The 23290-nt window shown below is 33.8% G+C and overlaps 1 protein-coding gene across 1 annotated transcript in view; it reads left to right on the top strand.

Annotated features, from left to right (window-relative positions):
- The window catches only part of Antxr2 (ANTXR cell adhesion molecule 2), a 135154-nt gene that overhangs the window by 72491 nt on the left and 39373 nt on the right, over positions 1–23290 (top strand). The window contains exons 13-16 of the mRNA XM_046459281.1: positions 792–836; positions 1720–1812; positions 6588–6752; positions 7042–7122. Of these exons, the coding sequence (XP_046315237.1) occupies positions 792–836; positions 1720–1812; positions 6588–6752; positions 7042–7122 (384 nt within the window). The remainder of the gene's footprint in view (positions 1–791; positions 837–1719; positions 1813–6587; positions 6753–7041; positions 7123–23290) is intronic.

Below are 23290 nucleotides of genomic sequence, written 5' to 3'. Positions count from 1 at the left end.
ATAGAGACTTGGTTATGGTCCTGAATTATCAAAAGCCATTGGCATGTGATCAAAACTTTCTATCACGATGAAGTGAAAGTCCAGATATCCCAGGACCAGTGAAGTTCATTTTCAATTAGGTGGAGGGTCTATTCCTCTCACAAGAAGCATTAACTATAATTCAAATAAAATTTAATGACAATGATTTATAGGAATGGAGCCTTGGCTAAAACGTCAATTTGTAAAAAGCAGCTAAATTCTAGCAGCAATTTAGTTTTGTCACAATTCTGTGGATAAAACTGGCTCAGCAAGGAGACGATTGCTCAGAATCTCATGCAATTGCAGTCAGGTGTCAATTAAGCCCATGTCATATGAAAGCTCAGTGTGACTGTGTCCAAGATCAACTCTTCTCTCATATAATTGGCTCATCCTTTGGGGTGACTAAAACAGCTGGGGGCAGTATCTCTCCATCACCACTTGACCTTTCTTTAAGATTCCAGTGGTCTTCTTTACAGCTTGATGGTCTCAGGGTAGCCTTCTGAGTGTGTGTTCCAATGATGTGTAGAAAGGTGAAAAATCTTTTGACTTAGCCTCAGTTATCATGACCATTTCTACCTCATTCTGATGGTCAAAAGCTAGTTATAGGCATGCCCAGATTTAAGAGGAAGGCCATAAATATTATGAGGCAAGGTTCTTTGGGGACATCTTTGAAGTATTTTACCAATCTATATATTTTTATACATTCTTACTTTCTCATGCCTGTGTCATAACACGTTTACATTTTATTTTATTTTATTTTATTTTGTGTACAGGTTATCAAGGATCCTCCTCCACCACCACCACCTGCACCAAAAGAGGTAAATGAATGCCTAGGAAAAGGATATGTGTGGTCTTTTTCCATATAGATACCATCCCCAAATGTAATCAATTCCATTTGTTTTTAAAAAGCTCTGACATCTAAGTGTTGACTCTTTACTTTATGAAAATCAATTGTTATTTTTCAGCTCATGACTTCTTTTATGTGCTAGAGGAATGAGGTCCTCATACATTGGTAGACATAGACTGGTCATCAGGATCAGTAGTATGTAGAGACTATATATACTTTTTATAGCAATATATTAATAGACCTAATGTCACTTATTTATAAAATGTTGGACAATCCAAGATGGCAGTGTGTGGACATTATTACCTTCTTCAGGCGGATTATTGCTTTAATAATACTTGGTTAGTGAAAATCATATTAGCAACATAAGTTAAGGAAGGTACTGGTTGCATTTGCAAAGTTTCTCAACTGTCTATCTTTCTACTAAAATTTCTACAGATCTCAAACATACATATACATTGATGCTTGAAGTGATTATTGAAATGCTGTCCTAAATTTAATGTTTTATCTTTTTAAGTATGAATTGATGAATAGATTTTGCAATAAACCAGTGATGCTCAGAGGTTTTTTTTTTTTTTTGTTGTTGTTTTTTTTTTAAAAAAACAACTTCTGATAACCTAGGAGTGATGTGGGGAGGTACTTAAAGTTTGAGGAAGGGAAGGAGTCTTCATACCTTTTAGAATTCCACTTGAATTTTATATTTGTAAACATAAATACACATAGATGTTCTGTATATAATTTTTATTCATTTTCCATAATGATGGCATTATTTTTAAAATGTTTAAATGTGAGCCACTTCTGACTAAACAATATTTTATAAAATTAATTAAGCTTATATTAAAAATATATTTTTATAGGAAGAAGAAGAACCTCTGCCCAACAAGAAATGGCCAACTGTGGATGCTTCTTATTATGGTGGTCGAGGGGTTGGAGGAATTAAGAGAATGGAGGTTAGTATATTTTAAAAAATAGAAGTATATAATATAAAATATATATTTCTAAAACCATTAAGCCAGGGAAATTTAGCTTTTCACATTTCAGTATTCAGAATATCATTCATTTTTTCTTAATACTGGGTCTTTTCTGAATACTTTTTTTTTCCCCTATGAAATCACCCTAGCCATTTCAAACCCATTTGAGAACTGGTTTCCCTAGTCAAAGGCTTGCATTGATAAGATTGCTGAATTCTAAAAGGCAAAAAATGCTAGGGTTTTTCTCACTGTTTTGGAAAAAATTGTTGCATGGAACATCAACTTTGAAGAAGGAAATCACTTAAAGTTGTAACAGTACTCTTCTTTGAAAAGGTCCAATAGTTACGTACTATTTGTGGAGAAAATGTTAAAATATTCACCAGCATGGATATGACTTTATCCCAAATATAGAAAACTTACAACAGCATTTAATTATTGCTTAGGAACTATTCTAATTAATATTACATATCTTTTAGAGAGTGCGTGAACTTTCAGAATGGCTCAAAGTGTGGATTAAAGTCGAACTTTAATATTGCATTTTAAAAATCAAATGAGGTTGGGGCATGGCAGCGCATGCCTGTAATCCCCGCTGCTCAGAAGGCTGAGGCAGGAGTATTGTGAGTTCAAAGCCAGCCTCAGCAATAGTGAGGAGCTAAGCAACACAGTGAGAGGCCCTGTTTCTAAATAAAATACAAAATAGGGCTGGGGATGTAGCTCACTGGTCCAGAGCCTCTGAGTTATCCACCTACCCCTCAAAAATGAGGTTTTCTTATTACCATGAAATATTTATCACAATGATAGATTAGTTAATAAGAAGCAATCGTTGCCAGTGCTATGCCTGGCACAACAGAGTAGACAGATCAGCAACCCACCTCAAGGAACAATTTGAGGAATTTTCTCATAGACACATTGACTTTAATATTAAAGGCTGATCCTTGTATTTCCTGCTTATTAATTATAATCCAATTTTACTTGATGAGAAGGTGTATTTATATATTTTTCCTCCATTATTCATGTCTCCTATTGTCATATCTGCTTTTTCCCATTACTACCAACAAAAATCGTAAACTAATTAACAACTCCACATGTGCTGCGATGATCACTTTTTATAAATTTCAATAAAATTCATATTTCCAAAGAAAGTTTTCCCTTTTCATAATTATCAAAGTGTTTATTCAAGTCAACTGGCAGTAATTCTCAATTTTTCAGTCGCATTAGGTCTTAAAACTATACATGTTTTCCCTAGGAGCTTGCCACTCATTGCTGAAATATCCTTTGAGATGGGTATGTAGTTGTCAATAAGCCACAGTAAAAGGCAAGTGCTAGAAGATATTAAGTTGGTCTTTGGGAGAAGATATTGCAGATGTGTTTGCATGTTGGTGATTGGGAATTTCAGCAGTCCAAGAAGACATAGTCATACTAATTTTTGTTTGACACAGAGGAGGATTATTTTCCTTTGCCTTGGTCTGGTGTCATCCTAGGGATGGGGAAGTAGGGCAAGAGTGGACTGATGTTCCTATGTGTATGAAATATGCATTTATATTGTCACCAGGAATTACCTGGTGTCTTTGAAATATTCTCTTCAAAGCAGAGGTTTTTCCAATTCATCTTTGTTAATGAAAATTTTGCTTGTCAAATAATCATACTGAGATGAGCTTATGCTCATCTAAACAGTCCTCACAAATGAATGTCCAATGATGACCCACCACAGAACTGCTTTTAGCTTATTTATCTGCATCCCAAGATATAGGGGGCTGGGGGAATAGGATAAATACACTAAAAAATGTGAGTAGGAGTCTCCAAATGGAGTAATTTTTGATGTGTGGTATATACTTCTCTGTATTTTGTAATGCTCATTTATTCTTTTCTATTCATAATAATAAATTTGGTCCATATGAAATCCAAATATGTAGCATACTACATGAGAATGAGGGGTATATTATTAAGTGGGCCTTAATTCAATAAGTATAGTGTTCTTGCTGAAGATATTAGAAATATCAGATTTTTGTTAGTCCAGTATTCCAGTGTTCTAAAGAAAATAATATGCATGAATCCCTGAATGGAACCTTAGTGAAATGGAAGAATAATTTCTGTTAGCTTTCTGTTAACATAACAAATAGCCAAGGTAAATTAACTTAAAAGGGGGAAGGTTTATTTTGGCTCACAGTTTCAGTCCATGGTCAGTACCCTCTGTTACTTTTGGGTCAGTGTTGAGGCAGAACATTCGGGTAAGGAGTGTATTGTAGAGAAAGCTGCCAAGTAGTAAAAAGAGAGAGGAAGAGATGAATGTCCCATAGTACCTTGGAGGGCACACCCCTACTGACCTAAGGGTCCCACCAACCTTCCAAAAGCCCTAAGCTGAGGATGAACCGTTTAACACCTGGGCCTTTAGGGGACATTTCACATACAAACTATAGCAATTAACTTATGCTCAACAGGTAAATTTAAGTAGCAAGCTATTTTTTTTCCATATTAAAAACCCTAAATATCTTTAATTCTTCTCAGGCTCACTCTAACAACCTACTCCTATTATTCCATTGTATTTTTAAATTATCTCAATGTGATCAAACTAAAACATTAATATTTACACATATACATATGTGTATAGATTCTTAATTTTAGGAGTTGTAGGAAACCTCTACAAGTGTTTCCTAGTTTTAGACTTTGAGACTGAGTGATATTTGTTAGTGGTGGTGTTTGTGCTGATGGTGATGGTGAACCAAAGCTAATGAATTTATCTGATTCATCTCTTTAGACCTCATCAACTCTGTGTCCTACATATAGTCCTTTGATAATGAGACCATTAATTCAATGTGCCACATTGGTTCAGAATGCTAGTTCAACTAGCTTCACATTTTATTTGAGTACGGTTCTACTAATAGTTGACCTTTATGATTATCAACTATGAAGCATAGGCTAGGGAACTGTATATGTTAAAATCTATCATTTATGAGTGAATCTACATTTTATCTACTTACATTTCTACTCTGAATTACTTCCCTGAGTTATGACATTCTTACGTTGCTTAACGGTATATCTCCTTTGAATTTTTCTTTTTGCTTTTGTTTCTTCCTCAAAATTGCAACTTTATATCTGTGGGGAATGTGTCCTGGATTTATTCATGTCCAAAGATTTTATAAGTGTTAGTTTATCTAGGTGAAGACACTGATTTGAAAGAGAAGGTCATTTCTCTGGAAAGAAAGCCAGCTATCTAGCTCAATAAGTTTAATGGCGTTTAAAACAATTTTAACAACCTCATAAAGAACATTCTAGTACCATTGATCACACTGAAAGATACAGATACATTTTAATGACTGAACAGGGTCCACTTGAATTGAAAGCCCATTCTAAAATTGTAGTTAAAAAAAAAAAGTAAAAACATCTCTGTAAGCCTTACCAAAAAGCTCTGAATAGTTCTTTCTATGAACAATAATCATCTGTATCCCTACCCATTAATTCAGGTCATTAAAATGCTTTAAAAGACTTTAATTTTTTTTTCCTTTATAGGAATCACTTAGCTGTGGTATGTCATACTGTGCTCTGGATAGGGGTTTGTATTTCTTTTTAGAACTTGACTTTTCTTATCTTCATTGACTTTGGTAATGTTTTTGTAGGACTTCTCTCTACTTCCTTTTGGACAAAGTCCTTCCCTAGGGGCCACATCCTATTCATATGCCTAGTTTGATTCAGGTTTATCCCTTAATTTCTGTTCACTGAAAAAATAAAGAAAACAATAATTTGATCTGGTGGTTTTTCAAAGTCAAGAGATTTCAGAGAAGGAAATTCCCTAAAATTTGTGGAATTACCTGGTGTCTTTGAAATATTCTCTTCAAAGCAGAGGTTTTTCCAATTCATCTTTGTTAATGAAAAATTTGCTTGTCAAATAATCATACTGAGATGAGCTTATGCTCATCTAAAGACTAAAAGCTATTCTACCAAGTAAAAATTTACAGAAGTAATCTTATACATACTTACTTTACTTTCAAAAACTAAATGTTTAAATAAAAATTTTTGCCTTCATTTAACTTGATGAAAAAATCTGAATAAATAGCTCCTTCTTATAAAATACAATCATAAAATTCAGGTTTATTTGAAATTTAACCCATTTCAGATTGCCTATGCTTAAATCCTTGCCCTGCCATGTACTAGTTGTATGGTTTGGGGCACATCTCTTAACCTCATCTGGAAGGAAATAGTATCTGTCTCATTGCATTTTTTTAATATTTATTTTTTAGTTATACGTGGACACAATATCTTTATTTTATTTTTATGTGGTACTGAGGCTCAAACCCAGGGCCTCACACATGCTAGGTAAGCACTCTACCTCTAAGCCAGAACCCCAGCCCTCATTGCATTTTTGTGTTAATTAAATGCAGACTGACACATAGCAGTAACTCAGTAAATGCTGCCATCATTATCAATCTAACTTACCTAATTATAAAACAGAAATACACACTGTCATGCATTTTATGTAAACCACAAATTGAGTCCTTTTTTGAAAATGTGGAGAAAGGTTATTTCAAATTTAATTGACTTTAGATTTTTAAAAGAATCTTTTTGTCTAGGATCTTAATAATCAATATAATTGGGAGTGTCAAGAAATCTATTAAGTCTTGGAAGAGTAGCTATTAGGAATTGATGTACTGATTCATCTTTTTACTCTGAGCTAGTGAGCCAGAGGATCATGGGATACAGAAGAGCTTGTTCCTTTAGGCCACGTTCTCTCTGACAGCAGTGTCCCCTTTGTTTTAAAGGTTCGCTGGGGTGATAAAGGATCTACTGAGGAAGGTGCGAGGTTAGAGAAAGCCAAAAATGCTGTGGTGAAGATTCCTGAAGAAGAGGAACCCATCAGGCCTAGGCCACCTAGACCCAAACCCACTTACCAGCCTCCACAGACAAAGTGGTATGCACCAATTAAGGTACGTATCCTAATTTTTAACTTAAGTCTCCTAGAGAAACTATAGCTTTTACAGTCCCCCATCATTTGAAGAAGGCCTATGGTGGATCAAGTAGAAGCTTGATCATTGTAAAATGAGTATTCATTTAACTTTCTAACAACTAAACACTTTCTCAGCATAAGAACCTCCAAGATTTTGTTTGTTTAATTAATTTGTGGAAAAAAATAAAAGTAGAGAATAAGACTTTACCTTCTTTGCTTTACTTTTTCACTTTTTCAGTGAGTTGAATAACAAATCACATTTTCTTTAGGGTCCTCTTGATGCACTCTGGGCTTTGTTGCGGCGGCAGTATGACCGGGTTTCCTTGATGCGACCTCAGGAAGGAGATGAGGTTTGTATAGGGGAATGTGCTGGTAAACAGTTGACTGCTGTACCAGGATAATGGAAGTACTGGAATATTCTGCGGAATTAATGTTAAAGCCCTTATTCCATGCAAGGAAGGGGTTAGCATTGCCTAGAACAGATTTCCTTTACATAGGCTGCTTACCAGGTTACTGTTAGAGTGCATCTCCCATCTACAGGTTCACACCAGTCCCTTTTCAAGTAATTCACAATAACTGTGATCATTTGAATGCATACTTATGCCTTTGAAGACATCATGTTCTGAGTTTTTTATCTGGTGGGAACAACAGACTGGGAATGAGTAGCTGAGGATTTTCTTTAGCATGTAGTAGCAATGAGACCTACAGAAAATATCTCAACCACAGTTGCTTTAATAAATAAGTTCTTTGTAAGGGAAAGTGTCTCTAAAGCAGTGGAAAAATCTGTACTAGTGATACATGGGTACAGACACACACAGGTATGTATACATATGTATTTTTAAGTCTTTTTTTAATATCGAAAATTTAGCTAGAATTTTCCTAGTTTTAGAATTTCTTTAATAATTTACACTATTCCCTATTGTATCAATGTAAGAAAATTTCTCCCCAACTTTTTCAAATATAATAATAGTTGGGTTTCTTTGAGAAACACAATAATGTTCATAATTTTTTTTAAAGAGAGAGAGGGGAGAGAGAGAGAGAGAGAGAGAGAGAGAGAGAGAGAGAGAGAGAGAGAGAGAGAATTTTTTAATATTTATTTTTCAGTTTTCAGTGGACACAACATCTTTATTTTATTTTATATGTGGTGCTAAGGATCGAACCCAGTGCCCCGCGCATGCCAAGCGAGCACGTTACTGCTTCAGCCACATCCCCAGCCCAATTCACTATGATTCTTAATAGAAACTTTTTATATAATGAGATTTCATGCCTTCGTTTAAATTCATGTGTGATCTGGAGTCATGCTTTGGAGCAACATATAATAATTCCTCTTCCTCTATAACATGTTAGACTTTTTACTTTAAATATTTTGCTTTAAATATTGTTCATGCATCATCTTAGTTTTCTTTCCTGGGATTAGAAACTGTTTCATTTGTTCAGTGATTTCCACCCTATGAAATGCTAGCCTGTGTTGAGCTAACCCTCGAGATAAAACTAGCAGCCCTCCCAACTATCTTGCCGGAACTTTATATGTTCTTTTAACTATCATGAGTAAAATTTAGTTAGTCTTTCATCATTCATACTAATTTTGATAATTTTTTATACATTTTTTTATAAATTTTGATAATTTTTAGTTTTGATAATTTTTGAATTATAAATAGGCATAAATAATGGCATTAGATAAAAAATGAGGGGTGTGGTGCAGAATCGTCTTTGCTCTTAAGAAATCTAAAATTTGTTTGGAAAACAAGACATGCACAAAAATAAGATTTACATTGGAATTTATATTTATATTGGATTTATATTTAAGTATATTGGGCATAGTAAAATGTGTAGTAGAAGAGATTAACTCTCCTGGAAAGATTAGATAAAGCTTCTTTATAAATATAGGTTTTCTGTCTTAGAAAATAGGTAGTTTTCAACAGGTAGCGATTGGTCACTGAGGTAGCTAAGTACCTAGGGAGTGGTGGCTTGCTAGATAGTCTCAGGGTTGGAGGTTAAAATCAGAAAGATTAGTTGGAAATAGAGGAAAGTTTTGAATTTGGATAAATTGGCATATTTGCTTTTTAAAATCATGCGTTATAATCATTCATTCATTCAACAAATATTTATCTCATGCCTAACATGTACCAGGCACTTTGTTAGACAAAAGATAAATTTAGCATTATTCTTATAGAATATTCCACATGTTGCCCCAGCAGGTTGCTATTTATTTTTCTATAATTGATGAGTAATGCTTCCATTTCTATTATTTTAAAGATTTCTTTCTTTTGTTTTTCAGCATTTTGTTTGTGCTTTTTATTTATGATGATTTCAAAGAGTTTTACTCTAAATATTGAGGTCAAATTATTTCAAATTCAAAAATTTTTGGATTTTAGGAGTCTGATATAGTCTATATCATATATAAAACAACATTTCATAATCACATTATTTAGGCATTTTGCTATAATATACTAATTATATTAGTTATTACAAGTGGAAAAAAATAAAGACTAAAGTTTTTCTCAGGTTTTGCTTTGAAGTGTATTTTGGTGAGAAACTTAGGACAAAACTCTCAGTTTTCAAAGATTTTGAATTTTAGAATTTTAGTTAAAAGAGAGAAAATCTCAATATGTGAGATGAAATAAAATCTCACTACCGGTATGCTATTTATGTTTTCTGGTTATTTTTTACTTAAAATGTAGGTCAATAACCTCAATAAACATCAATTATTGGCTCAATTAATGAACTCATTTTCTTCATCAAATATGTATTATGATTCTAAGTGTGCCTGATGCAGTTTGACTTAACTTTTTATCATCATACCTCTTCTTTTTAGCTTTACTGGTTCCAGCATTTTGTTACCTGCAAATTTTTGTCACTTATATTGAGCCACTGTTAAAACTGCAGTGTGGCAGTTTTAGAGTCTTTTCCCCCCAAGTGAGGCACACCACAGTTAATTGACATTATGGTAAAGCTGAAAAACCATCCACCAGTACAACCTCAGTTAACTGCATTATTCACAAGATATTTAATATGTATTTTTAAATTCCTTGCCGACTATAAGGTATATTTATCTATTCCCCCATATAACCTAACTGATAATACAACATGATTTGTTCAGAACATCTGGTGAGCTTGACATGATTTGTTCTTGTGCTCCTTTATAACATTTACTTATTTAGTCTGAGGTTTTACGTCAAATGTATAGTTATGAGTATATAATTGTTCCCTTTTAAACAACTTGAGAAAATTTTGCCCCTCTCTTTTTTATTTTCACTTTCTATGTTTCAAAAAATTATTAAGACTATCTGAATTTATGTCAACTCCACATCATCAATCCAGTCTTCCTTGTTTGATAGGTAATTTCAAATTACCTATCCCACATACATACATAACTATAACCTGTATTTTTCCAAAGAGCAAGCCATAGAGTAACACACTAAGGGTCAGTTCAGTGCTTCAGTGGAGTCCCTTTCTATACATTATTAGGAAAACTGAAGGATTTCAACATTTTACATATGTTTACATTAAGTGTTAGGAAGTCATCATACTCTTTTCTTCTCCTGGAATCTGGAATGGTTTCTTCCCTCCCTTCTTTTTATTCTTCCCTTATTTTTCCCCCTGTTTCTTCCTGAATACATTTATATCCACAATCTTTTCATTTTCAAATTTGCTAGTTTGTTCTAGCAGTTTATAATATTCTTAAATATTACACTAACTTTCAGTGGACTTCTTTGAATAAATGGAGCCTTTAATTGTCCTGTTCTTATGCTGATGAGCACAAGTGAATACCTTTATGGACAAAGGCCACCAAGTGACTATAATATGGTTCCAAAGAGAATCTTCACCAATCAGCTCACTTAATCATGGTAATATTTCAGTGGATTTTATTTAAAAGTCTCTACAATAACAAAACACAACATATTATTTTTATCCCAGAAAGTTATATTTAATTATTTGTTTAAATAAAATCATAGTGTATGGTGCAGTGACATAATCTCTACCTGAGAATCTAACATCCCAACCTGGTTTGTTTTTATTTCCTTTTTGTTTTTCCCCTTGTGGTCCTAGGAATTGAACCCATGATAGACAAGTGCTCTACCACTGATGTACACTCAAGCCCAAATTTTATTTTTATTTTATATTAAAAAAGCATATAATATTGCTTAAATTCCAGTTTTTTTTTTTTTTAACTTTAAAGAAGCTTTTGTTTGGGGAACTTAATTTATCTAGGAAGAAAATGATGCCCGAGAGCTAGGAAGAGTACTAGGGATTTAGAATACATTTGAGACAGCTAATTTTGATGCATGATACTAAAATGTGATAATTCATTTTTTAAAATATCTTCATTTATTTTTATGTGGTGCTGAGGATCTAACCCAGTGCCTCATGTGTGCAAGGCAAGCGCTCTACCACTGAGCCCCAGCCCCAGCCCCAGATAATTCATTTTAATAATGCTTTATCTATACATGAAAAGAAATGACTCACTGTTGCCTTCTAATTATTATGGTTAAATCCCCAAAAGGCCTTTATAAAACCTTATGGTTTTTTACCAATTTTAGTTTATATAAACATAATTTATTTCATAGGATTACATGAAGCTGAGAAAAGTAAAAATTAGGGCACTAAGATGTCCAACTAGCAGTATCGTACTTACATCTTTGGCTGTTCTTTAACCATATATCCATCTACCTTTATATTTGGTTGAAGAAAGGAAAAAAATTAATTGAGTTCAAAATTATGTGTGTGTGTGTGTGTGTGTGTGTGTGTGAGTGTGTGTGCGTAAGTATGCCAAGGCATAATCACTGAATGAGAAAAATTAGGCTTGGAGTTCTTTTGTTACCTTTAGATAACCATACTTATCTGTGAATGGGCTCCATAATCCTGCTATTTGCAAACTTATCTACCTCTCAATACTTGATGAAACCAAGTTAGAGGACAAACTCAGACTTATTGATGAAAGATTTCTTATATATGAGATGCTCCTTGTCCTTTGCTTATTAATTTGTATCAACAAACTGATTTCCCAGTAAATTAGCCTATTAATGATTAGGAAATTTGTAAATAGTATTATGTCATCTTAGATTACATACATTGAGTCCCATAGAAAAGGTTTGTCTATGCATCAAGTATTTCATTGGAACAAATGTGATGAGCTATTAAGGCCAATTCTTTTTAAAAGAAACTTTATTATCAACATAAATTGATGAATATATTTTGCAAATTTTTTTTCTTGTTTCTTGTGCTCATAAAGGATTTGGTGTGTCCATATATACATGTATAATATTTACCTTGAATTATGCCTCTCATGAAGTATTTGTGCAGGTTTAGGAGTTGTGTGCTTATTACAAAGCAATTTTTACACTGTAAAAATTAAAAAAAAAGACTTTTGGAAACTTTCTAGTTGTAGATAGGAATGCAGCTTGTTTTACATTGGTCAAGAAATAAAAGATAATACTATCTCATCTCTTAATTTTGAGAAAGTAATAGTCACATTCTTTTTTAAAAAACAAAACAAAACAAAACAAAATAAAAAAAAAAAACACAAGGGAAGACAAACTTTATGCTGCTTGAGAGACAATAAAACAGAATTGTTTCAGGTTGTGGCTAATGGTTCCAAATAACACACTTCATCAACAGTATGTTTTCTACTTTGGAAAGCAATCTTGTCGCTGATTTATAAATTGTTTACTGCAGATTCTGCTTTTTGAGAATTTCGTTTAATAAACAAATCAGTGTACGTAGAATTAGACCTGGAGTCATGTACATTGTCTAGGAAGTCCCTTCACGGTGCATTTCAAGCCAAATGCTCTCCTTTTATGACTCAGAGGCCGCACCGGGCTCATTTGCGGAAGAATTCACTGCTGAATTGAAGTCCTTGATCAAGTAATTGAAGTTTAGGCATAAAGTATCAAAGCGGCGCGAGCAATCTCTCGCCCCGCGCCTGCTCCCGCTACCTTTCCTCGCGCCAGCTCCCGCCGAGGTGGCGGGGTCCGCGGGCTCACTCGGAGCCGGCGCAGGCTTTGATTGTGTCTGCAACTCCTCGGAGTCATGAATGTTTCAGCACGTGGCGCGCGAGTTTAGGGCCGCGCATCCAGGTGTAAGCTAGCAGGTTGTCGCCGACATCTGTTTGCAGCAGCGGCAGCGGCCTCCCCAGTCCGCAGCGAGCGGCCGGATTGTCAGCGGAGGTAGTTGAGAGCGGCAGAACCGTTTTGGTCTCACACTCGCTGCCCGGAGGCCTGAAACACCAAAGGTAGGAGTGGGGGTGGACACAGCTGCGCTCCCAAACTTGCCTTAGGCACAAATAAGAGATCTAATGCAGTTTGACTCCGTTGCGGTGGGGAGATGAGGACAGAAAGCCACTTCAGAGACAACTTAACGCTGCAACATCTGCCGCCAAGTTTCCAGGGAGTGACAGGGGACAGCAGGTACAGATCGAAGTCTCCACATAAACAACCTCCATTAAGCCATGGACTCTTTTGAAGGGCCTCCATCAAACATGCTGGAGTCCGCAGCAGGAGTTTGTTTGGGTTTCAAAGCAGTGTGTGTGTGTGTGTGTGTGTGTGTGTGTTTTCAATAACAAGGTAATTTATAAATGATGCATTACCATGCATTCTCCTTTTTTTTTTTTTTTTTTCAATTTGAAAAGAGAATGTTAGAGAAGCAGAAAGGCAAAGAAAGAAGAAAGCACAGCACTAGTTTTGGAGTTGTTCCACAAACCAATTAAATCTCCAAGGAGCTTCTTGGCTGTAATGGAGGTTATGTTAACCTTCAGAAGCCAGTTCCTCATTCACCAGGAAGCCTACATAAATTTGTACACTCAATAGAAGAATCCTAGTAGTCCGGGTGAAATAATATACCATTCGTCTGTTTTAAACAGGGTTACAGGGTTTCTTATTTCAGGGGAGATGAAATTGAATAATAGATGTTTTTCCAGGTGGATGGAATTTTTTTAGTAAAACAAAAATCTAGAAAATTGCATTCACTTTGTTTCCTGTTTATAAAGACTTCATTCCTTCAATTGGATATATAAAAAATAAAATCATAAGTCCAAGTAAGCAAACATTTTTCTTTTGGCAGGGTGGTGGTTCCTGCCCCACTCCCTACATTCAGCCAGAAAAAAAACTAATTTTCATTGAGGATGTTGCAAAAACCCTTAATTTGCATACATATATATGACAATACAGTTGGTTAAAATACTAGCTTAGCAAGTAAAATCTGCAGGGTATGGTAAGATAATAAAAATTCTGTAGTAATGTGAATTACTATCATTCATAAAGTTTAGGCTCTCTCATCCAATGAAGTAACTTCATGACCACTGTGAGATAAAGGAGAGCTGCTGACTCAAAGATATCCTTTAGAGCAGGATAGTAGCCAGGGAGCAATGGCCCGGGGATAGATGCTAGTGTGTGGCAAAGTTTTCATCAGTCAGTAGTGAAATAAGCAACATAAATACACAGTGAGTTTTCAATTATGCTACCTGTATTATGTTGCGGACTATGGTTAATATTATGCAGATAAGTTTTCCATTCTTCAAAACCACTGATGGCCCAGGCCATTTACAGTGGTGATACACTCCTGTAATCCTAGATTTGGCAGGCTGAGGCAAGAGGATCACAAGTTTGAGGTCAGCTTCAGCAACTTATTGAGGTCCTAAGCAATTTAGTGAGTCTCTCTCTCTCTCTCTCTCTCTCTCTCTCTCTCTCTTTAATATATATATTAAAGGGTCTGAGGATGTAGCTCAGTGGTAAAGAGCCCCTGGATTTAATCCCCAGTGCCAAAATAAATAAATACATTAATAAACAAATAAATAAAGACTGACCTCCACTTTTAAAAAAAAATGCCCATTCTGACAACCCAATCTTAGTCTTCCAATTTTTAAAATTGTAGCAAATCGGAATAAATCTGAGAACACAGGTAACACCTGAGCATTTAAAAGGGAAGTCTGTTAACCTGAAAGGCAAATGATTTAGCCTTTATTTGGTTTATATCTCCAGATTTATGTTTATGCCTCTGTCAGTTAGTCCTATTTCTGAATTCTCAGGCTCAAAACACTCTTGGCCTTACCCGTCTTAATGGCAACTTCTTAAGTGATTCCAGTCTTCCTACAGATCACTAGGAACTCCTTTATGCTTACAAATCACCCGTTGCTCAGCATTGCTAAACTGTTTCTTTTTCAAATTGAATAAGCCACTAGGTAGCAGAAATTTTGTATCATACTTTTATGTTCCCTACTGCCTTTGCAAAATGTTAACCACTTGTCAGTCTTTCAGAGCAAATTGAAAGCTTCATTCAAGCGATTTGATATTAGAAATGTTTTTAATACCTGGAATTATCCCATTAATGATTACATTCCTTTTTAAAAATATTTTTTTGAAATGTTATTTTTATTGATAGTCTGGATATTCAATAGCCTTATTCCAAAAGTAACTTTAAAAAAAAACTACATTCTTACACTTAATCTTTAGATTCAATCTTTTTTTAATTTTTCACACAAAATGCATATTTATTTACATAAGTATATTAAAAACTTGACAACTTTACAATAATCATTGATGTATAGACATAGTTTTCTTTTATATTTACCAGGAATTATAAAGCAAAAAGGAAAAACAAAAAAAGCCACAGTATATTCACATACATGTAAGTGGATCTCATAGTGAAAACTCAGTGATTTTTTTGAAGAGTAAGCAGTGACATTTTTATTTTCCTATTTTACTGGCTGGGATTTTGCATGCTTTATGCATTGTATAAATTACTCATCTATTCATTCCTGCAAAGCACATGTGAACTTAAAATTAACTTTATAAATATTTTCAGGGTATAATTTTTTATTATTTGAATATACTATATCCCCAAAATTTAGTTCCAGAAACTATTTGAGGTGGAAAGAAATTAGTGCTCACTAGCAGTTTTTCCTTTGTTTCTTTTTCACACAGCTTTTGGTAATGACTCTTCATGAATCTACTTGTTCAGAAAATTACATATAATATTAATTTTATTTTTTTATTGTAAATTTATTTATTTATTTTTATTGGTTGTTCAAAACATTACAAGGCTCTTGACATATCATATTTCATACATTAGATTCAAGTGGGTTATGAACTCCCATTTTTGCCCCAAATACAGATTGCAGAATCACATCGGTTACACATCCACATTTTTACATAATGCCCTATTAGTAACTGTTGCATTCTGCTACCTTTCCTATCCTCTACTATTCCCCCTCCCCTCCCCTCCCATCTTCTCTCTCTACCCCATCTACTGTAATTCATTTCTCTCCTTGTTTTTTTTTTCTTTTTTTTCCATTTTGTGTCATATAATTATAGAACTTTGTAACTGATTTGGGGGACTCTAAGAAAACCTGCTGTATTAGCCTATCAGTCCTATTGTATATAAAATATACTTGGTACTTTCATACCCTGCTTCTTTTTATACTAAAATGCAAGAGTAGAACAAAATATAAAAATGTTTTAAAACTGATTATTTATCTTTTATTTCTGTGAAATCTGAAATTTATTATGGTCCTTGAGGCCAATTTTAATGTGACAACATTAGGAAATAATACCACTAGACTTTTCTACTCTTTATATTACCTCTAGTATCTTTCATTTTTGTCTTTTGCCTTTACAATTCAGGTTATCCTTAAAATATCATTATATCCTGTTTAAATTAATACAAGTAATTAACTTTGGTTTGTACACATTTGAAATACAAAGTTTATACGGAATTAACCCCTGTCATGAGCATGTCATTTTTACTACTATACTACTGACTGATTTAAGAATATGTGTATATGTAAACATTATATGTGTATGTATGTGTATATGCATATATATGTATGTGTATGTATGTATATATATACATACACATATAATGTTTAATATAAATATATGTAATATTGAACATATTTTCTTAGTGTGTATGTCATCAACTAATGTCTATTCCAGAGGAAAACCGCAAATTCATGAAATAAAGTGCTTTTCTTGATAGCATTTCTTAGCTTAAATAAAACTATTTCTTAATTATGTATAAACTGGGTGGGGGGGGGGAGATGTTAATTCTGGTTCCCTGAAATGAAATGAAAAATATGCAAAACTTAAATATCTATCTATCTATCTATCTATCTCACCCAGGGGCACTCTACCTCTCAGCTACATTTATGTTTATTTATTTATTTTATCTTAAGACAGTGTCTTGCTACATTGCCAGGCTGACCTGGAACTTGTGATCCTCCTGTATCAGCCTCCTGTGCAGATAGTATTACAGGTGTTAATATCTAATAAGATTCTATAAATAGAACTTGGAGACAATTGGCTTTTCCCCCTATCTAGACATTGTTTGTGATTTAGTAGCATCACATACCATTTCACGTATTAACTTTTTAGGTTTGGTAGAAAAGCAGCCTGGTTAAAATTGATCAGCAACATTTTAATAATCAAGAGACAAAAATTCCATTAGGGTAATTACCTCTTCCTAAATGAAGGCACTGATTTTAGAAATGTAACAGTTTTTTAAACACCAGTGTGCTTTGCACACTGGAAGAATACCTTAAAAATACTAAGAAGAAATATTACTTGTCTGGGACTGGATACATTGTTTTCTTAGGCTCAGAATACAGCTTTGACATCAAATGTACACCTTAAAGACATCAATTGAATCATGTTGTTGGGAGCAGAAGATCCAATTTTAAGATTCTTTTCCCATTTTTTAGTACTTGATATATAGTCTTAACAATTTTTATTAGAAAGGATGAGACAGATTTAAATCAATCACTTTATAATTTCTAATAATAATGAATTACTTTATAGATATGTTAAATATTGAGTTTTAAATTTGGAGCTCAGAAGACCCAGCCTAAGAAGAAAAAAAATATGCATTTTTGGTAGACAATTTATTAAACAGAACATATTATGATGGTGTCTTTTATTTGCTAAACACCTTTTTACAAGCTTACTGTAAGGAAAGTTCCATAACTCAGTGATATTGGCTTGAGTGGGAAGTTTTTATTATCCTCTTATTCTTAAAAATATATTAACACATTATTAAAAATAGATGTGTTTTAGGAAGAGTGCATTTTTATTCTGCTAAATTTTAAAAAATATTTTGATTTTATAAGCAAAACACCAGGAGTTTTATAATACATACTTAAAATCCATAAGTAATTTCCTTTCAAGTTGCTTTACCTATTATTTATATTTTCCACTATTTAGTTTTTGAATCAAATTGCAATCTCTAATATTTGACAATTTTGAAACATAAAATTTTGAGGTATAAAATTAAAAAAATGTATTCAAACTTTGCAAATAGCCAACAAAATTTATGCATACATATGCAGATACACATTGACAAACACACCAGTGAACATTCATTTATTTGCCATTTTATTTTTTCTGATTTGGGGTTACAAATTAACATTTTGTTGTTGTTGTTGTTGTTTCAAAGGATTATAAGAAATTCCCTGGTTTTTTTTCCTTATTCTTTTTAAAGCATAATGAAATTGGGATAGTTTTTGCAAACTTTTTCTCATTTCAAAATAATTTTATTCTCTGATATACCTCATATCTCCTCTAAAAGCTCATTTTGCTTGAAAATTTGTGAAAAATGATTCTTGGAATTTCTTAAACTTTAGATTCCCATAATGATTCTTAGCTGGTTCGTGTACTGAAAATTGTCTGTGTATATGTGTACATGTATGTGTGTATACATATACACTCACACACCCACACATACACACTCACATACATATTCCTCATATATGTAGGTACATGAAATATATAAATATTTCATAATGAAATGCATACTTAATAACTTGGTCTAATACTAAAATATTTTATTTTGGATCAAAATTAGAAAATTCAAATAATGTTTTTAAATCAAGCACTATTTCCTGCTTAAAAATTTTTTCTACTAAAGCCATATCCTGGGACTATTAATTTAACAGTTAATTAGGGATTCAGTGCCTTTTAATCACATAGCTCCAAGGCCTAGTATAGTGAAGATTGGACACACAAACACATTCTCCTCATATCTGGTTGCTTAACAGAGTTAGTAAGTCTGTAGAACATATTTTAGTAAAAAAGGTTGATGGCATATTTATGTACATAGATACAGGTAAAATTTCTAGAGTAAAGAGAGATTACTGTCTTGGAATCTTTCTCTTTCTTTTCTCCTGATCAGTTCCTAAGGTCTAACCCTTGATCTGTTTCTCCCATGTCTAACTTTTCTCTAGCAAGCACAGAGACTTTCCCTGCTTTGTTATTGGCATTCAGCTTGTCATCTTAGACAGCCCCATCCTCCCTCCTGACTTCCACTTGCATGTCTCTGAGAGCTTATATGAGTTTTCCACTTGGATGCCCTGTTGTCACTACATTATCTGTATTTAACTGGACCTAACCATATTCCTCATGGATGGCTTTCAAGCTAGTTATGAAACTCTTCTCTCAGTCATTTGTTCTGTCCTTTACCTGATTAATCTAAACTGAGGTCCAATGGACAGAAGCACACCAATGTGGGTCCCGCAACTCTGAGAATAGGGTCAAGATTTAAACTTTCTAATTCTGGGTACAGTGCCCTATGCCACCCAATAACATCATTACTTTCTGATATGCAGAGGACATTGATTCAAGCAACAGAATTATGTTTATTAGTGTCCCTTTCAGTTTTATTATGATTAAGAATAAAAATGAGCTATTATTGAATATATGCATTTGATGCTGGTAATTTGTAAGAGATACATATTTTGACTTTGTAAAATTTAAAAGTTTCTGTTATGAGTACTTACCTTTATGACTCTTTCTTAAAACTAAGCTACTGAGAAAATTAAGACAAAGCAATTCTAAAATTTAACAAGTTTTGGATTATTTCCTATTAAATATGGCAGAGAATTCTGATACATAAAAATGTTATCTCTATTGAGCTAAAATTTGTTGTTTGGGGATGGTGATTATTTTTAAAGTTATAATTAAATCTATTAAGCATTCTTCTGAGTTATAAAAGCATGACACAATCATTTTCCTTTAGGTTGAATTCTGAATAGATAAGGCTTATAATTTTTATTAACTCTCTTTGTTAGGATATGTTTGTTATTATTTTGGCTTGAAGTTGCATTTTTTTCTGAAATATATTTTATCTTTGTTTCATATTTTATCCAAGGAAAGTAAGTTTTCAATGACTAGAATTGTGAAAACTATTTGTTCCAGGTAAACCATAGAGTTATACATGACAGTAGAATGTATTTTGGCAGATTTTACATACATAGAGTATAACTTATTCTATTTAAGATCCCACTCATGTGGTTATACATTATGTGGAGTTACCCTGGTCATGTATTCAAATACAAATCTAGGAAAGATATGACTGATTAATTCTACTGTCTTTCCTATTCCTTTCCCCCCTCTTTTAACAATCAGTCAGTGTCTTGCTTAATCTCCTGTGCTAGCCTGATTATGCTTATGTTAGCTCCAAGTGTCTCATTCATTCTTCTGGTTACAGAAGAATGGCTGGTAGTTTAATTCAGAGCCTAGTCTCCAGAAGAAGCATTACGTAAGAGGCATCAGTAAGAAGAAGCATCAGTAAGAAGGCTGGTAGTTTAATTCAGAGACTACTTACCAGAAGAGGCATTATGGCTTTACCTATCCTCTTAGTTTATTTATGAACCAGTCCTATGCTCTTAACTAGATTAGTTCCTTTTACATTAACTGCCTACAGTAGGGCAGCTGTCTGAGTGGTTGGTTGTAAATTTGCTAAGGTCTCTGTCATTAATCTCAGACGCAGAAAGCAGCAGATAACAGGTTCAAAGTTTCAAGTCCACAGTTTTCATAACTTGAAATGAGCATGAAAGGGTTGACAGAATGGGGTTGGGGTTGAAGAGATGTGAGCACTGGGGAAAAGGAAAGACTTCTGTCATTAATCTTAACTAATTGCCAAGAGTTTTAAAATTTGAGTTATTATTAATACTGAAGTTAAGCCCTTAATACTCTGTTAGTGTTTTGGCTTTAGATGGTCTTTTTTGAGATAAAGAATTTTTAGGAGGCAGAGAAGTGTGTGTGTGTGTGTGTGTGTTTGTGTGTGTATCTTATATAAATATTTTCATTTACATCTTTCAAACCTTTCCCTGAGTTAATATTCAGGTCTTCGCCTTTTGACAGTTACTGTAGGGCAGTTAGGAGTGATAGACAAGTAACAATAAATCCAAATAAAATCCCTAGGTAGACCAACAGCAGTAAATCTGAATAATATTACTTTCATGTTTACCAGCATACAAAATACTTCACTGAAGAGGAAATGTAAGATAAGACATTAGGGGTGAAAGAAAAGATGGAGAGTCAGTTGCTAGAAAAAGGAAGAGAAAAAAAGGGATAGAGTGATGAAGGGTGGGAAGGATTTTATTTCTCTGAAAAAATTGCAGGCAATAGGAAAACCAAGTGAGTGCATAAATAATAATTTACAAATGGTGTGTTCTTCAGGTTGCATATGCACTGTTACACTGCTGATCACTTAGAAGTGAACAAATTAAGGAGTCTTTCCTTAAAATCTTCCCACCCCTGCCTTGGCTGTTCCACTCCTGTTTGTCATTCATCTCCCTTTTCTGTTAAGTCTATGGTAGTAGCCTACTCTACTGTTCAATGTGAAATTGTCACTAATTATTTAAAACATGAGTATTTTGGTAACAAAAATGGCTTGTAGTTGTTCAGGGGAAATCTTTAAAAAAACAGATAAGGCTCAAAACTTCAGAAATATGTTTTTAGGATTACATCTCGTGTTCTCCATATATTTGGACAAAATGAGCCCACAAGAATTCTGTAATGAAAATATACAGAACACCAAATTATTTTAGTTTTTATACAGATATCTTACCTCTGATGATAGTGAACTAAATCTCAGGGCAAGGTATAGACAATGGCTTGGATATGATTAAATTGTCTGCAAATTAAAATTCACAAATTTGGCTTTGAGAAATGTGTTTTTTGTTGCAGCAGTGTTTTCTTTTAGGCTTTGTTTTAAAGGTAAATAGAAAAACATAAAAACATTGTAGTATTTGTTTTATTTCTCCACATATTTATTTTTGCACATAGTAACTAATTATTGAAGATGCAAGTTATCAAGAGTTGAGATTTTAATTTATAGGCTGTGGATTGCCAGTAATTTTTTTTCTCCCAAAGAAACAGAATTCGGCTCTTGGAAAGTTCTCAAATAAATGTGTAACAGGAGTGAAGATGATGTTTAAGATGTGAGGATGATAGTTTAAGCCTATGTCAACACTTCTATTCTTTTAAGACTAATTTAGGTTCATTAACTACAGAAAAATCAGAGATTCACGGCTTCAGGTATTTTTCTTGATTTGTCAAGGGTCTTTTTTCTTGCTTCTCAGTAATATTTAGGTAGATCATAGAGGCTCAAAATTCTAATACTTCTGATGCTTGTATGTGTGTGTGTGTGTGTGTGTGTGTGTGTGTGTGTGTAGGAGAATTTATATGTAATGGGAGGTGATGGCAGGGAACTGTAGATGTTGAGGGAATTCATAATTTCAGGAAAGGGAGAGTCTTTTCATCAGGAAGATTCAGAACTCAAATTCAGCTGACAGTCATTAAACATAGCTGTATCTTAAGTATGTTCAATGATGTTGTCTCCTTTTTGTCTTAGCAGTCTAAGAGTTATGTATCATATCATTCCCCTTTTACAGATGAAGACTATGAGACCCAGAGATGCTTAGTGGATTCCTCCAGTTGGCATTGCTGAAAAGTGCCAGAGCCAGAGCCTAGATTCAAAATTTTTTTTGATTTCTAGTCCAGTGAGTGTTGCCCTGTTCCATTGGTCATTTCACAGCCTAACACTTTATTCTTGTGTGTAATTTGCTGAATTAAGGTACTTTTACAGGTGGGGGAAGTGCTTTTAAGTTTCCCCTTTTGAACTTATGGCTTAATTATTTTATTATGTATTCAAAATGCATGCATATTATTCTATAATATACATATTTAATTTTGCATGCATCGATACATAAAATTTGATATTTAGAAGTGGTAGCAAACTCCACAGAATGTTCTTAGACTGCATAGAACAAGGATTTTGTTTTTTGGTATCAAAACAGACCTTAGAAGTTGTATAGTTCAATCTCTTCCTATGCAACTTCCACCCCCACTTGAATTCTGTCCCCTAGAAGGAAAGAATACTGAAAGGCACAGAGATATGAAATCACTTCTATATTCCAGGAATTGAAGGTTGTTTTCTAGGCAGAGGCAACTGGTTAGGAGTTGGGAGGTAAATTATAGGAGGAAGGTAGAATTAAAGCAATTTCTAGAGCCCCTGGTGACATATTGGAAAGGACACTGGATTGGGAGCTGGAGGATTTGGGGATCTCTATTACTGTCATTGATTAGCTTCAACCTGACACAAATTTCCTTATCCTTCTGGTCCCAGTTTTCTCACTTGTGTATAGAAACATAAACCATCACAAAAGTACTTTTAAATTTTAGTAGTCTTGTTTTTTGTTTTCAAATTCCAACCAAGACAACTCAATAAAGATAGAACCCTGCCCAA

The sequence above is a fragment of the Marmota monax genome, unplaced genomic scaffold (genome assembly GCF_021218885.2).
Source record: "Marmota monax isolate L192 unplaced genomic scaffold, Marmota_monax_Labrador192_F-V1.1 WCK01_AAM20220418_F8-fsc00112, whole genome shotgun sequence".
Classification (NCBI taxonomy): Eukaryota; Metazoa; Chordata; class Mammalia; order Rodentia; family Sciuridae; genus Marmota; species Marmota monax.
The sequence above is the reverse complement of the archived record's forward strand: the minus strand, read 5'-3'. Positions and strand labels throughout refer to the sequence as shown.